Genomic DNA, 16,370 nt, shown 5'->3' on the forward strand with positions numbered 1-16,370 from the left:
GGTGACACTCTGGAACACTCGCCACAATTTTCGTTCAATTATGGCACCTATCTTAGAAAAATAGAAGAGCTAGTTCATAATTTTTCTGTCTTTGATATTCAGCATGTAAACCGGTCGGCTAACTTACCGACATCTTTGTGCAAAACGAGTTTGCACCGACCGAAAGTTGGCTCGACAAAACACCATCTTTTCTGGTAACCAGCTTCTTGGCTGATTGTCCAGGAAACACTTTCATACGATAAAGCTCTCTGATTTGATCGTGAACCAACCTGTGGTTGGATGGTTAGAGGGACTGTGGTATCATCAGCCCATCAGGGTTCAAATCCTGATGCTCGCATTTATTTCTGAAATTATTTCAGGATTACCGGCGATGCGCATCATCGGTGACTTCATAAATTTCAAGATGATACGCCGGCTCAATCTTTTGCAGGTGCTCATAGGGGTAGGGTGTGCGTGCGTGCGTTCATAGAGATGATTGTATGCGCTTGTGTCTGATGTTAAAAAAAAACTCTCTGATTTGATCGGAAAAAAGAGGTTGATTTGAGCCCGGGAGCACTAAATACCCCAAATCCTCTCTTTTGGTTTTCGTCCCCTTCCCCCGCAAGCTTCCCCCTCGTACCCCCGACCCCTCCTCCAGCTCCCCCTCCGGCCGCCGCAATGCCGGTCTACCGCATCCGCGGCGTGGACGTCGACTTCCCCTACGATGCCTACGATTGCCAGATCACCTACATGGACCGCGTCCTCCAGTCACTGCAACAGGTGACCAACCAATCCCAAAAACCCCAGCACCAAACCCTACCCCGCGCCTCCCATTCCTCCATTTCTTCTTACTCGTTTTCACTTCATCTCCGGACCGATGTACAGGGTAATAACGCGCTGCTCGAGAGCCCGACGGGGACGGGGAAGACGCTCTGCCTGCTCTGCTCCGCGCTCGCCTGGCGGCGCACCTTCGGGGAGTTTCTGCGGGGCGGTGGCGGAGGTGGGGGCGGGGGAGGCAGCCAGCCATCAGGGAGCCAGCAGTCTGGGGCATCCGCGACCCAGTCATCGTCGTACCCCGTGATTATATATGCCTCCCGGACGCATAGCCAGCTCCGGCAGGTGATCAAGGAGCTCAAGGCCACCAGCTACAGGTCGATACCATAGTTTCTGTTTCTGAGCAATTACCCTCTGTCCGTGATTGCACTTTGTTCTTATTGGAGGACTGATTGTGTGGAAATGTATGCTGTTTAGTAATTTATCATGAATGTCCTGTCAGTCGAGGTCTGGAGCTGCAGTTAGTTTGGGCTAAATTTCATGGCCCCTTCACTGTCAGTGGTTGATTTTTGGTGCATAACATTTCACAGGCCGAAAATGGCAGTGCTGGGCTCCCGTGAGCAGATGTGCATCCATGAAGAAGTGAGCAAACTCCGGGGAAAAGCACAGAACAATGGTTGCCACTACCTCTGCAAGAAGCGCATGTGCCGTCATAACAACATTGTCACTGGTAAGTGCAACTACATCTTTTCTTGGTATACAAGTCCTTAAAATTGGCTCTACACAAAAATAAGCGGCAGTGATGGAACCTTGCAACCCTGCTTCCAAGTTTTTAAATTTATACTAGGTGTGTTGCTGTAACTGCTACAACCTATAGGCTGATGTATGTAACTGCCCTTTAAGACAGATGCTATGTTCTTTTTGTTATGTTGGTTGGATATTTGTATGCAATCTCCCTTTCTTCTCCTTGCTACCTTAATTTGTTATGGCCCATTAAAAAATGAATGTTGTTTGTTAATTAACCATATGATTACACACGATGGCATTTCTTGTAGATTACATGAAAAACAACACCGAGCTTGGGAGTGAGCCTTTTGACATTGAAGACTTGGTTAATATTGGGAGAACCAAGGGACCGTAAGTTTTATATTTTATTCTTCCTAACTTGCATACTATACACTACACAGACACTGAACCAGACATGCATATGCATTCTTCCAAATAACATTTGTTGCCTTTTGCTGTAGTTGCCCATATTACATTTCCCGGGAGCTTTCCAAGTCGGTTGATATTTTATTTGCTCCTTATAACTATCTCATTGATCCGGGAAATCGGCGTTCCTTAACTGGCATATCATGGGACAATGCAGTACTTATATTTGATGAAGCACACAATCTGGTAAGGAAATATGCACATAATTGTTTAAGTATATATGGATTGCTCAACCTTCTCCATAAGTTTGGACTTTTGGTTCTACTGGTTGGTGTATGAAACTTAATATGGTATCAGACCCAAGAGGTCTTGGGTTCAAGTCTTTTTTTTTTGAACCGGGCATTACCCCTTTCCATTACTTTGACATAATGGAAATACAAAGTCCAGGTCTTAAGGAAACTGGAAAGGGGAAAGCGGGTTCAAGACACCACTGGGAAACCCACTGCAAGCACTCGTCATCGAGCAGCTCACCATGGGGCGAAAACCCAGTGCCATCTAAAACCACCTATCCTAAGCAGAGCAAAATAACTTGGGTTCAAGTCTTGGCTTTTGCATTTTTCATTTAAATGCTCGCCCTCCTTCCGTCCATGTTTAGGCCTTATCAAGCCACCCATGAGAGGGGGTGTTATATGTGGATTGCCCAACCTTCTCCGTAAGTTCGGACTTTTGGTTGTACTGGTTGGTGCATGAAACTTAGTATGTTATTTAACTTAATAATTGAACTCTCTTGATGCACTTTAGCCTTGAATTTTGAATAACCCAGTTGCAAAAACATATATTCCTGATATCCATTTTGAGACAATATTCTTGCAATATCCTCGTGGTTTGTTTTGAATTTTCAATCACTTTTTTATTCAGGAGAGTATATGTGCAGATGCTGCCTCTTTTGACTTGCTTACCAGCAACCTCACTTCTTGCATCACGGAAGCTCAAGAATGCATCCAATTGTGTTCATTCAAGAGGTCCATTGAAAATTCTGCTGAAAAACAATTTGACCCAGAAAACTATGCTATCCTCAAAGGTTACTCAAAGTTCTCACATCATTTACCTTTCAGTTTGATGATTGTGAAAGTGAGTTTTCCTCATGTTAATAGTGGAACTCTTTTTCCAGCTCTTTTAATGGCACTTGAAAAAAAAATCGGTGAGCTTGTAATTGATTCCAAGGAGCTGGGTTACACAAAGCCTGGGAGTTACATATACGAGTTCCTCTCTGAACTGAATATTACGTCTGAAACATCCAAAAAGCTTATTGAGACTATCGATAGTGCTTCTCTACTGCTCGAGGAAGGTAATTGTCTGTTGTATGATTCCTTTTTCCATTTGAATCCATTTCATTTTCTTTGTGGTTAGTTAACACCAAACCTGCCATTTTTTCCAGAGTCTTGTTTTGTTATTTCAGTTGACCACATTGAAATTTCTGTAGATTTTCATGGTTTATGCAGTAGCTGAGCTCCGTTGTTTTATTCCTACATATTCAGGAAATTCTGGTGAAACTAAAGCTGGTGTCAAGGCAAAATCTACTGTTTCTAGATTGGAAACAATTAGAGATATGCTTGACATAATATTTAAGGGTGGTGGTCAAAACCATGCGAAGTATTATAGTGTAAGTTTCTCTGCCTTGTGTAAGTGTTACTTCTCTCATCTGTTACCATTGGGTGATGAATCATACACATCCATGTATGTATGATGATGATATATGCATGACTTCTAGTATGGCTTCACTCGTAGTCTTGTCATCCGTTCTCTTTCTATGCTTTGCAGTATAAGCTTGCGTACTTTATTGGCAATTGTGTGCTCTTACAACCAGACTCAAATCTTTTGTTTCCAGTTTCATGTGAATGAATCATCTCGACAGACATCTGGTGACTCATTGCAAGTTTTCGGTAAATACAAAGCATACCTATTATTCTATACAGCACGCGTTCATTTTTATCTGATTTTATTTGGTTCCATGACTCATAACCATATCTGGTACTGAATACGTTCACCTAAAATGTTTTTTTGCTCTCACTTATCTGTTCCTTTTTTTTCAAGGACTTATCTGTTCCTTTCTTATATCATATCTGTAACATAAGCATAATTATAATCCCTTTATCTAAATAATGGTGGTGGGAGCCGCAAAATCCTCCATCAAGATTTGTACTAAAGCACGGAGCATTTAGTCTTTCTCTGTCACTTGATTAATTCTAAGTTACATGCATAACTTCCATTGACTCCAGGCAGTTTCATAATTCCTTGTAACCATAGAATTATAGAAAGGCACATTTAAGTCATTAATATGTTGCCGTCAGTTAGTCTCCTTCAATGATCAACTGGTTGTATTGTCTGCTATGAACATTTTCATGTATTTGCAGGTAAGGCTTCAAGGACTCTTAGTTGGTGGTGTTTTAACCCAGGGCTTGCTATGGAGGAATTTCTGAAGTTGGGTGTACGCTCCATTATTTTAACTTCTGGAACTTTATCTCCCTTGGACTCGCTTGCCATGGAATTAAACCTGTAAGTAAAACTCTAGTTTAATTCTCCTTTACTTGTTTATCGACTTGAACCTTTGCCTTTATGTTTATTTCTCTATTTGATGTCGATGCAATATGTTTTCATGCATCCAGTGAGTTCCCTGTCAGGCTAGAGAATCCTCATGTCATTTCTCAAGATCAAATCTGGGTTGGAGTTGTGCCTGTGGGGCCATCAGGACACCCACTTAATTCTTCTTATCGGACACGTGAGACTGTAAAATACAAACAAGAATTGGGCACTGTTATAGGTAGGCAGTTGAAAGTTTGAACAGCATGCAGCTGCTTGTATTTCGAATTAGCTGCTGTATGCATTTGATGTTTGTGCTTGTTTTGCAGTTAATTTTGCTCGTATTGTGCCAGATGGTCTCCTTGTTTTCTTTCCTTCATATTCTATGATGGACAAGTGTATCGACTACTGGAAAAATAGGGTCTGTGTAATTGCCATGAGTTAATCCCAACCGTCTGCGCTATTTGTCCTTGAGCATTTTGAATCCCTTGCAGAACCATGAACATTCAGTGGATGATAGCACAATATGGCAGAGAATGTGCAAGCATAAGCAGCCAGTTATAGAGCCTAGGCAGTCTTCAAACTTCCCAAATGCAATTGAGGTTTTGAGATCATTTATTAGTTCTCACTTGAACTTTGAACTTTTCATAAGCTCAGATAACTCTATACCATGTGATTTGCAGGATTATGCGGCCAAATTACGCGATCCTTCTACTTCTGGGGCAATTTTTTTCGCAGTTTGTCGCGGCAAAGTTTGTTCTTGTTCATTCTTACAGCTTCTGTTTTGTATTGTAGCTTCTGATGAAATATTGATTTTAGTTTTCTTTTGCTAAAAGTTTAACGTTTCTTTCTGTTAAATCATTCTTTCCCAAGTCTAATTGTGCTACTTGATCTATTGTAAATTTACAATTCTTAATTTCAATAATTTTCTATGTGTCAGAAGACAACGAATGTTTCAGTTTTCAGCGACTAAAGAAAGAATGCTGTAGTGCTAATAGAAGCTGTATTATTGTTGGATGACTGTCTTATGAACAATGTAATGTCATACTAAAAGTCTAAAACAGAATGGTTAAGTGCTCATTTGTGGCACGATGAGTATGAGTAAACAGAGAAGCTGTTTGACTGTGGTGCTACAGTTAACTAAAGCGTTATTCAAAGGATGGGTTTATTGTTATGTTAGGGGTGCACATTTCAAATTGTAGCCGTTTAGTTGACATTAAAAGATTGCACATCCATTATTTATGCATTTTATACTTTCACAGGTTAGTGAGGGTCTTGATTTTGCTGACCGTGCTGGGAGAGCTGTAATAGTTACTGGAATGCCCTTCTCCACCCCGACTGATCCTAAGGTCTTCCTTGTCTTGTTTCCCGTCCATCATTTTTTCTGTGGATTCCCATCCTTATCATAGTATAGTAAGAGGGGATTACTAGTGAAACTCTAATTGGTTGGAAAAAGCATGACAAGCTATTAACCACATTATTTTACTGGAAGGGTATGATGCCTACTTCTTCCATCTTACAACCAGTGAAGGTTTTTTCATTTCCCACTGGCAATTGTCTTCCAGAAGAGTTACCTATGTGACCTTCAACATTGGGTTTGGTGCATGAGTTCAGAATATAATCCCTCTGTTCCATATTTGTTGTCGCTGTTTTAGTACAAAGTTGTACTAAATCAGCGACGACTTATATGGAACGGAGGGAGTACTTCATTTTCCTTTTTGTAAAACTTGAATTGGTGCTGTAGCTAGGCTGGAAATATTTTCTGATCTTTTTTTTCTGAGAAAATATCTTAGGTTCCGGAGTTTTTGAATCTGCATAAGCTTTTGACACCTTGTACACAAATAAAAGAATTGTTTGTCAGCTACTCGTCTCCTAGCCTACAAATACACTGTCTTGATGTGAGAACCTCCATTTTTCTGTTCGGGGAGACATATAACTCTCAAGTTTCAGAAATATACGTTTGTGTTACCCGAAAAAAGTAGTTTCATTGCCCTTTATTGCTTTAGTAAATCTTGCTGTTTTCCCTTTGTGGTTGTTTCAGGTTCGGCTCAAGCGTGAGTATTTGGATAAGCAGGCTAAACCATCTAACAAAAACCCAAAGGTTAATATTTTCTATACTAAATTTTGAATTTTCTATGGTTGATTCTCTTAATATTATTTTATATGTAATATTACATGGAGGAATGTTTCTCCCCTATTTTTTCGTCCATCACCGAAGTTGCGGAGTTGCTAAAATTTACCCCTCATGCCACCAGTAATCTCTATCTCTACCTTATACTAGTTGACTGCCCATGCATTGCCAGAGAATAATAAACTCAGATATAGAGACATGGATCAAACATCATTGTAATTCACAACGTTTACATTGCTACCAACAATGGAGGTCTTGTCTCCGTGCTCCCCTGCCGGTGCTGACCATGTGAGTGTGATGATGTGAAGCTCATGCTTATTTTGCCCTCTTTAATCCTCTCCTTCGTGTCCTGTCTAGCCCCACCCGCCATGGCTGTCGTGTTTCTCAGTCACCTCAAGCACCACGCCATCCCAAATCATTCGTCCTTCCGCTTGTTTTTTGAGAAGAGTTGTTGTGTTGCGCTTGCTGTGAGCATTTAACTCACACCATTCCAAACTTGGTTTATGGAAGTAGACGAGCGTTGGTTGATTTGTTAAGTGCATAAGACTTCATGGGAATGCGCAAAGAAGAAATTGCTGAAGTTACCTAGTGTACAAATCGAAACATCTTCTCACCACGCAGGCCTCAGAGTTGAAAGGAAATTTATGAAGATTTTTCTGAAAAGGAATAAAATCTTATATAATTGGTCCCTTTGAAGCATTGAATCACCGTGACTTAATTGGAAATATTATTCTGTTCTGGTACATTTTACTAAGTTCATCGACTGGCAGACATATACGAAAGTAAGTAGAGATAGAGGTAAATTGTGTGAGTACTCAAACTTAAATATGTTCAGTTAGCATGTGTACATCGTAATGAAAGAGCTTAAGAGAACAAGCTAATCAAACAATCCAAAGTATTGATATGCTGAGAGCTAACACTTGTCCTTGAAATGAATGTATCTAGCACTAACTTGGTGCTAGATACATCCATTTGAGGGACAAGCTTTTTTGGACGGAGGGAGTACCATACAACACAGAATGCACACACATAGTGTCACCCGAGAATGTCACATGTGTAAGTAACGTACATCTCAATACAACCACACACAAAATCAGATCACAAGACTCCAAACAAGAAGTATAAAGAATATCAACGACACATTAGGATGGGATTATCTCAAATTTTTCACCTAAGCGAATGACACAATGACCTGGAGTTCACCTCCGACAGCATTGGCCAACTAGAGGATGGCGCCCGCCGACTTCTTCCACTGTGGGAGGGAGGCACACAAGCGAATTAAGATGAGTGCCCCCCCCCCCCCCCCCCCCCCTCCCGGTTTTTGTGCCTTAACGTGTTGCGGGGATCCGGAAAACATAAGAGGACGTATGTGTTGCATGTGTTTTTCCTACCATGCTACAGGGATACGTGTGATTGGGAAAGGTGGATATGTTGGCAAAGTCAGAAGTGTACCTCAAGATTATAGATAATCAAAATGATCTAAAAAGGTAATTTTGTCACTGTCAAAGTAATGATTAAATGTGTGAAGTTAGTGGAACCAAGGTCCGCGTCGATGTAATCAAAATGCCCTCCCTTAGCCCCCGCCCCCCCCCCCCCCCCCCCCCCCCCCCCCCGCGCGCGCGTGCAAAGGTATAAGCAGATCAGTACACATTGAAATCAAAACTTTTATGCTGCACAAACAACAGGAACCATATAACATCCTGAAAATTATATACAGACCAATTGTGTTTCAATTTTTTACCCTGAAAATGATGTGAAGCCTGAAATCTGGATTCGAACTGCATTGCCGATGAAGTCCATCCTTGATCATGAATCTCTACAAGCTCTAGAGCATGGTAGGCCCCTTTTTCTCGAATCAAGCAAGGGTCATCGAGCTTGAATCCTTGACAAATACCCCCATTTTTAGCATGGCTGGTTCAAGAAGGTAACTCGCTCTCGGGGTAAAATGACTAGCGTCCAACACTACCCTCTACAGGTTTTAGGCAGTTCACATCCATGAGAATATCCAAGGGCTTGCACAAGTTCATTTTCAGCATTTCCTATGTCTAGTCCTCGACAGATGGAGTCTGACGGGCTTCCAGCAATATTTTCTTTGATAAGGAACCTTTCAAATAAATTTGTGGTAGAAGTTATCACTCTTCCTAATCTTATACATGATCAATAGTCTAAGTGCCATTTAGGCTGTCTTGCTTTAAAAAATAAACCTCCGCCGAAAAAGTTCCTTAGTCATATTGGTGTTCCTTTAATCAATTAGATGTGTTTATATTGGGAACTTGAAACAAATGTACTTGATGCATGCAATGTAATTCCATCCCTGTGAAGCTGGTAGTTGGGGACTTAGTTCTTAATGTTATCAACGCGTATGCCCCGCAAGTAGGCCACAGTGAGAACACCAAGAGGGAGTTTTGGGAATGCGTGGAAGACAAGGTTAGGAGCGTACCTATTGGCGAGAACCTCTTAACAAGAGGAGACCTCAATGGCCATGTGGGTACATCTAACACATGTTTCGTAGGGGTGCATGGTGGTTTGGCTAAGGCATCAGGAATTAAGGAGAAGCTGTCTTAAGCTTAGTCGTAGCCTACGTCATGATCATAGCTAACACCCTCTTTAAAAAGAGACATGTGTGCTTTCCGAGATTGTAAGGTGATACCTGGAGAGAGTGTTGTCCCTCAGCATAAGAAGGGCCTTCATATGGTGTGATGGCGGCATTTATGACTTCTCGATTAAAATAGGACTGCACCAAGGGTCAGCTTTGAGCCCTTATCTTTTTGCTTTGGTGATGGATGAGATCACAAGGGATATACAAGGAGATATCCCATGGTGCATGCTCTTTGCGGATGATGTGGTGCTAGTCAACGATAGTCGGACGGGGGTTAATAGGAAGTTAGAGCTATGGAGGAAACTTTGGAATTGAAAGGTTTTAGGCATGAGGTGTGGTTTCAATACTACTAGGCAGGAGGAGGTTAGCCTTGATGGGCAGGTGGTATCTTAGAAGGACACCTTTAAATATTTGGGGTCAATGCTGCAGAAGGATGGTGATATTGATGAAGACGTGAGCCATCGAATCAAAGCCGGATGGATGAAGTGGCACAAAGCTTCTGGAGTGCCACAAAAGCTAAAAGGCAGGTTCTATGGGACGGCGATTCGACCCGTAATGTTGTATGGCGTTGAGTGTTGGCCGACTAAAAGGCGTCATGTTCAACAGTTAGGTGTAGCGGAGATGCGATTTTCAGATGGATGTGTGGCCACACAAGAAAGGATCGGGTCCGGAATGATGATATACGTGAGAGTTGGGGTAGCACCGATTGAAGAGAAACTTGTCCAGCATCGTCTGAGATGGTTTGGGCATATACAACATAGGCCTCCGGAAGCTCGAATGTATAGCGGACGGTTAAAGCGTCTCCAGAAGCTCGAATCATAGCGGACGGTTAAAGCGTCTCAGAAGCTCGAATGCATAGCGGACGGTAGAGCGTGCTGATAATGTCAGGAGAGGTCGGGGGTAGACCAAACTTGATATGGGAGGAGTCCGCAAAGAGAGATATGAAGGACTGGAATATCACCAAAGAACTAGCCATGGACAGGGGTGTGCGGAAGTTAGCTATCCACGTGCCAGAACCATGAGCTCTAGTCTACCCCAACTTGTTTGGTACTAAAGGCTTAGTTGTTGTTGTTGTTGTTGTAATGTAATTCCATCCCTCTGCTTACATACTTGGAATTTAAAATGAATTTTAAACATTTTGTAGGCTTTGACAGGAGAGGAGTGGTATGTACAACAAGCAGCAAGGGCTGTCAATCAGGCTGTTGGACGCGTCATCAGACATCGCCATGACTATGGAGCAATTATTTACTGTGACGAAAGGTCTAAATCCAGTTAAATGTTCCTTGCAAGGAGTATATGCATAGTTTTCTGCTAAACCTCCCAATGGGATAACACCACAATAAAGTGTTTTCAGTGTTCCGCGTTTACTTTGTGCGTTTCCTCTGTTTACATGTCTGCTGTTTTAGCATTCCAGATGACATTTCTGCAAGTATATACATTTTTGATGAGGAAACAGTAGGGAAACCTCTACAGCAACCCTAGCCCTTACATTGTTAAAGAGCTTAACCAGTCAATGAGAAATGTGCCAAATGTCCCTTTTGAAGGAGACAATCCACCTAGCATAAGAAGACACTTTCAATAATCGTTGAAAAGGATCACCTTGAAATATCAAGATATCCTGTTTGGTTCTGTTATCTAAGGTCAACTTAACATATAGAATTCCAAGGATCGCATGGTTACACTATGTCCAATGGCTTTTTATCTTGAATCTCATGTGGTTAGCAAGCTTTTTAATGAATTTTTTAAGAGCTATCCTTTTGAATTAAGTGACTTTCTCGACACTGCACATGATTTGCAGGTTTGTGTGGCCAAATTACCAATCCCAGATGTCCTACTGGCTCAAACCTTATATAAAGGTATGCTTGTTGATTTTGTCCTGCTTCTTTGAGATATCTCTACTAATATTTTCCTTGTGTATAAAGGTATGCTTATTGATTTTAACCTGCTTCTTTGAGATATCTCTACTAATATTTTCCCTGCAGTGCTACACTAAGTATGGGGAAGTAGTTCAAACATTGACAAGATTTTTCCGGGATAAAGTTTGTGTAGACCCAAAAGAGATGGACTGTAATGGTAAGGACCCTGTTTTGAATCTTGAGATGATACTCTTTGTTTGCTTTTGTCATTCTTTTAATGCCAGTTGACGTCCGCTGAAATATTTAATTGATTGTTATTTCAACTTTTGCCTGGTTTGCTTCTTGATGGTTTGATCTTTGAAGCTTGCTAAACATGGGCTTAAATGGTGACTAAACCGGCTGTTGAATGCTGATTATAGGTTGGTCCATGTTGTACAGCACAACAATGGAAATGAACAACATGACATTTCTTGTTGTTCTGGTTTATATGCTATGAATTGCTGTGTTTAATTACTACTATGTTGTATTTGGGCTGTGCATGTTTGACTTTTGAAAAAACTTATTACACCTTATATTTTGGAACGGAGAGAGTATTGTATTTGGGCTGATCTGCAACATTGTTTATGCTAATTTCTTACTTTATTGATATTTTTTAGTTACCATTTAAGAATTGCAAAAATACTGTTGCATGCAGATAGCGTTTCACCGCCTGCAGACAAATGTCTGCCGCAGGAGATTCTATCTGACTCGGTATGTCTATATACTTTGCATTCACTTCGATAATCAGTATTCCGTTTAGTACTTCCGGTTTATAGATGATATTCTATCTCTTGCTAGCCTGCCACAGCAGTAAATGAGCACCGGGGAACTACAGTATCATTGAATGCAACCACCAGAAAAAACAACTATATGAAGTTTACCCAGATCACTCCTGCCAATCGCACTACCCTTCCTATGAAACATGGCTGTTCCACTTCACAGCTCGCATCCTCAAGGGGCCAATTTTCTCAGGATTCTCAGGTTGTTGATTTGATCGATAATGCGACCATGCATGGACAATTGAAGGAGCATACCTTAAAGTTTATGAGGCTTAAGAAGGCTAAAATAGCAGATGTCTCTTCACAATTGAAACATAATGTTGAGTCGAGAGCTTTGACTGGAAACCGAGGTCAACAATCTACACCTCCATCAAAAAGAAGTACCATTGAACAAGCATGTGAAAAGAATGAGGCTATTCAAGAAAGATGTGGAGGCCAGGAATCTACTACTGGACCGGCCTTCTTGAAGCTGGTATGCTGCTTGTGCTTGTTCTCTGTAATTTGATCTTGTCTTGCGCTTTGCGGAGTAACTGCTATCTTGTTAGTGTGTTTATTTTTGCACTCATGTATGAGATAATAATCCTTAACTTTGGATGTTTCTATTAGGCTCGAGAAAAGCTCAGTACTGCAGAGTATGGAGAGTTTGTTGAATTTATGAAGGCCTTAAAATTGAAAACCATGCACATCAAAGACTCACTAGAAGCAATAGCGAAACTGTTTTCTTCTCCAGGGCGACTCACACTTCTTGAAGGGTAAAACTACATGTGCTGTAATCTTCATTATTTATTGTGCTCAGGACTTAACAGACAATTAACTACTCCCTCCGTCCCAAATTAAGTGACTCAACTTTGTACTAACTTTAGTACAAAGTTAATACAAAGTTGAGTCACTTATTTTGGGACAGAGGGAGTATCAAACCTTTGATATACCTTGTTTTCATCTGCTTACAGGTTCAGGGTCTTTGTTTCTAAGAATCATCTTCCATTATATGAGCAGCTTGTTCGGAAATATACCATGGCTAATACATAATGACATCATCTGTTGCACATATTTAAAGGCATGTTTCGCTCCACTCTTTTATTGTGATGTTATTTATTAAATGATAGTTGCAGTGTACCTTACCCTGACTATTTGCCAACATAATACTTTATTATTCGTGATACTACCTCTATTGCCAATAGATCTCGCCTTGGAATGTGCAGTCAAACTTTTAAAACACTGACCACTAATACAAACTAAACCTTGCCAACATAATACTACCTCCGTCCTAAAATATAAGACTTTTTGCACGTCTTATATTTTGGGACGGAGGTAGTACTTTATTATTTGTGATACTACCTATGTTGTTAATAGATCTTGCCATGGAATGTGCAGTCAAATTTTTAAAACTCTGACCACTAATACACACTAAGCCATTTGGATTTGTATGAAAATTGTGCTGGTAGATGTTAAATTGTTGCAGCATGTCATTTCACTAAGGTATGCATAAATGCACAATCATTTTTGATGAATTCTTTTCTTGGCCTGTGCGCATGGCAGACTGAAAATAGATATCTTGAAACAGGCGCAATACTTATTCGTGGTTGCATGTCACTTTGGGCATGCGTGGTTGCATGCCACACCTAAATTACTCCCTCTAAAATGTAAGGCATGCTTGACTGTTCGCGGTCTTCGATGCACTACTTTGACCACTGATATACACCAAAATATATGGATTAGGCGGATACGAATGGTATTGTTGTGTTTATCTTGCAAAATACCATGTCTTGATACTAACTTTGTAGACATAACATAAGAGATTTGGACGCGGCGTTCTTGGGTGCATCTGCACCAGAGGTGAACAGTAAATTCATTTAAAATGGTGGAAAAAATAAATGATTTTTTTGTGATGCTAGATGCTCATGTGCATGAAGTCCGTGCCAAATTTCATGGAGTTTGGACATTTCAGTAGCTCTTAGCAAAAAGGACAAAATTTAGGGCTGTAAGAAAGGCTACTGTTCATACTGTTTTGACCGTTTTTTATCTTTTTTGCTATGAGCTCCTTGGATGTCCGAACTAGTTGAAATTTGGCAGGAACATCACGCGTTGGAACATCTTTCACCTATTTTTTTTTCAAAAGTTTTTGAATTTTTTTAGTATTTTTTTGAATTTACTGTTCACCGGGTGCAGATGAGCCCGGGCACCGAATTGAATATCCGGTAATCAAAGCCATACATTGAAGACTGAAAAGCCAAAAGTGCCATTCATTTTGGGGATGGAGTAGCTTTTTAGTGTTCTTACAATTGGGATTATGGCAATTAGTTAATGAGAGCTTGTTGTTTAATATTTCAAGGAAGAAAGAAGAGAATAATATCTTATTACAATCTTTTCTTTTTGAAGTGCTCTTATTAAATTTAGCATGAGAATCAGGTATGATGTTTAGGATATTTGTATTTACTACACAATATTTGATATGCTTTTCTGTTTCCTATGTATTCTCGAATATCCATGACCTAAATGGTCCATTTCATTGATGATCTATATTAGCTGATAAGACTATTTGAGTTTCTGACCATGTTGTGCATCTGCAGATGAAATGTGGAAAAACCTCAAGCAGCAAGCCCAAAGAATTCCACTGAATTCATGCAATTAACTGATGGATCTGTTGAAGAAGTGTAAGTTCTTGAAGCTATCTGATGTAATAGTTGCTGAAGCGAAGCTTTCTTTAAATTTATCAAAAAGAGAGTTGTCAATTGATCTATATCATTGCTTGGCTAAAAAACAACTAATCTACATCTGAATCTGCAGGGTTCATCCCAATCAGTGCATTGCACATGTTGTGGACTATGTGTAGGGATCTTCAACTGTAAATTAAACAATGTAATTATCCTGTATTATGTTTCTGGAAATAGGTTTATATAACGCATTCTCAGTACTTTGGTTCTGGTACATTTAGTTTAATGAGCATTCCCAGGTTTTCAGCAATGGGCTTAGCTTATGGTTGTTGTGTTGAACTTATGTTGTACGTAGTTTGCTACACTGAAAGTGGAAGTTAATGACTTTTTTGTATGAACTAAATAACCTACCTAAATCCAGAAAATAAATAACATAAAACTATGGGTGTGTTTGGCAACCGACAGAATGTGTAGCGAGATTTTTTTCTTCTATACAATCCATATTGGATTTGGTTCCACTATCAATCTATCATCAGATAATTGAACAAATATAAAGCGTCTTGATGCAAAACGAGAAACAACCAAAAACAGAAAGACCTACAGGTTCCAGCCAAAGAAGAGGTGATTAATATCCTCATTCTCTGGGCAGAATCGGCACAAAGGGTCACCTGCCCAGTTTCTTTTCAGCATATTGTCCTTGATAGCTATAGCATTATGCCAAATTAGCCACTACCAGGTTTTTATTTTTAATGGGATCTCAGCTTTCCACAAATGCTTGAAAGATCTGTCCTGACCCATGTCATACAAATGGTTGTAGACAGATTTAACAGCGAAATTCTTAATATTCCATGTCCATCTAGAAATATCTTCACCCACATCCCTTATAGCTACAGGAAGAAGAATTCTCCTTCTGTTCAGCTGGATCATTTGATCAGCAATCAGCCATTTCCTACAACTGAGAATCCAGTTCCTATTAGCCATCTCTCCAACAAAGACTTTTTGTTCATGGCATACCTCATGCAGTTCAGCAAACTGATTTCTGAGAGTTCCGTTGCTTTTTTTTTGGCGGGGCTAAAAAGAGTTTTATTCTAAAATGATAGTTACAATTGAGAGGCAAGAAATCCTCGGTACACGGGGGCCCTCTTTGTAGCCAGACAACTGTGCTACATTCAATACGACTCGCTAAACAATCTGCAACTCTATTATGGGTACGGTGAAGCTTCTGTGGAATAAACTCCCGGCCCTCTTTCTGGGCATTGATCTCGAGGGCAAGATGACCATATGGTGACCGAAGAAGAGATTCACCTTTGAAATAAATAGTGCCGTAGATGAATCTGACTGCACGATGATCAGAAGCTCAGTGTGTTGTAGTGCAAGAGCCACGCCTTGCATCATCGCATGTATCTCCGCTTCCAGTGCATCATTACAGTTGAACAAATACCTGTATGCAACAAATATGACTGCCCCATCGTTGTGCCGTAAGATCATCCCTGAGGCCGCAGTGCCATCCGATTCAGAAAAAGCGCCATCGACCGAGAGCGACACCTTACCCACCGGAGGAGGCGTCTAGGCAAGTGTATTAGGAATCCTTGGCGTGGCCTTAACTGATTCGATAACAAGTGGCATCTTGCCCTTTAGGATATCTTCCACGGAGTACCTTTGGGCTGCATTAATAGATTGCCAGTAGTTGGGTAGACACTCTACAGACGTAGTAATCGGAGGTACCTCGTTCCCATGCACAATGTCGTTTTGTACCTGCCATAGGCACCATAATAAAAAAAATCATGCTCCGGGTGTCCTACTGGCACTTACCAAGTACTAGCAATA

At 40.6% G+C, this 16,370-nt stretch overlaps 1 protein-coding gene across 3 annotated transcripts; it reads left to right on the top strand.

Annotated features, from left to right (window-relative positions):
• The first annotated feature begins 579 nt into the window (after positions 1–579).
• On the top strand, positions 580–14,949 carry LOC125544088 (RAD3-like DNA-binding helicase protein). 3 transcript variants are annotated; one of them, XM_048707649.2, is made up of 25 exons: positions 580–759; positions 865–1,130; positions 1,344–1,483; positions 1,809–1,890; positions 2,001–2,151; positions 2,824–2,986; positions 3,077–3,253; positions 3,444–3,568; positions 3,794–3,848; positions 4,320–4,461; positions 4,572–4,726; positions 4,815–4,906; positions 4,980–5,087; positions 5,169–5,237; positions 5,748–5,834; positions 6,527–6,586; positions 10,360–10,475; positions 11,014–11,071; positions 11,198–11,288; positions 11,766–11,821; positions 11,909–12,361; positions 12,496–12,641; positions 12,840–12,946; positions 14,460–14,543; positions 14,677–14,949. In XM_048707649.2, the coding sequence occupies exons 1-23, from the start codon at positions 658–660 to the stop codon at positions 12,916–12,918; spliced, it is 2,973 nt and encodes a 990-aa protein (XP_048563606.1). In that variant the 5' UTR covers positions 580–657; the 3' UTR covers positions 12,919–12,946; positions 14,460–14,543; positions 14,677–14,949. The 3 variants fall into 3 exon arrangements, with proteins under 3 accessions (XP_048563606.1, XP_087403295.1, XP_087403294.1); XM_087547169.1 differs by having other exon boundaries at positions 2,824–3,253; XM_087547168.1 differs by having other exon boundaries at positions 580–1,130; positions 2,824–3,253.
• Positions 14,950–16,370: the final 1,421 nt, after the last annotated feature.

This window comes from Triticum urartu, chromosome 3A (assembly GCF_056163025.1).
Source record: "Triticum urartu cultivar PI428250 chromosome 3A, HENAU_Tu73, whole genome shotgun sequence".
Classification (NCBI taxonomy): Eukaryota; Viridiplantae; Streptophyta; class Magnoliopsida; order Poales; family Poaceae; genus Triticum; species Triticum urartu.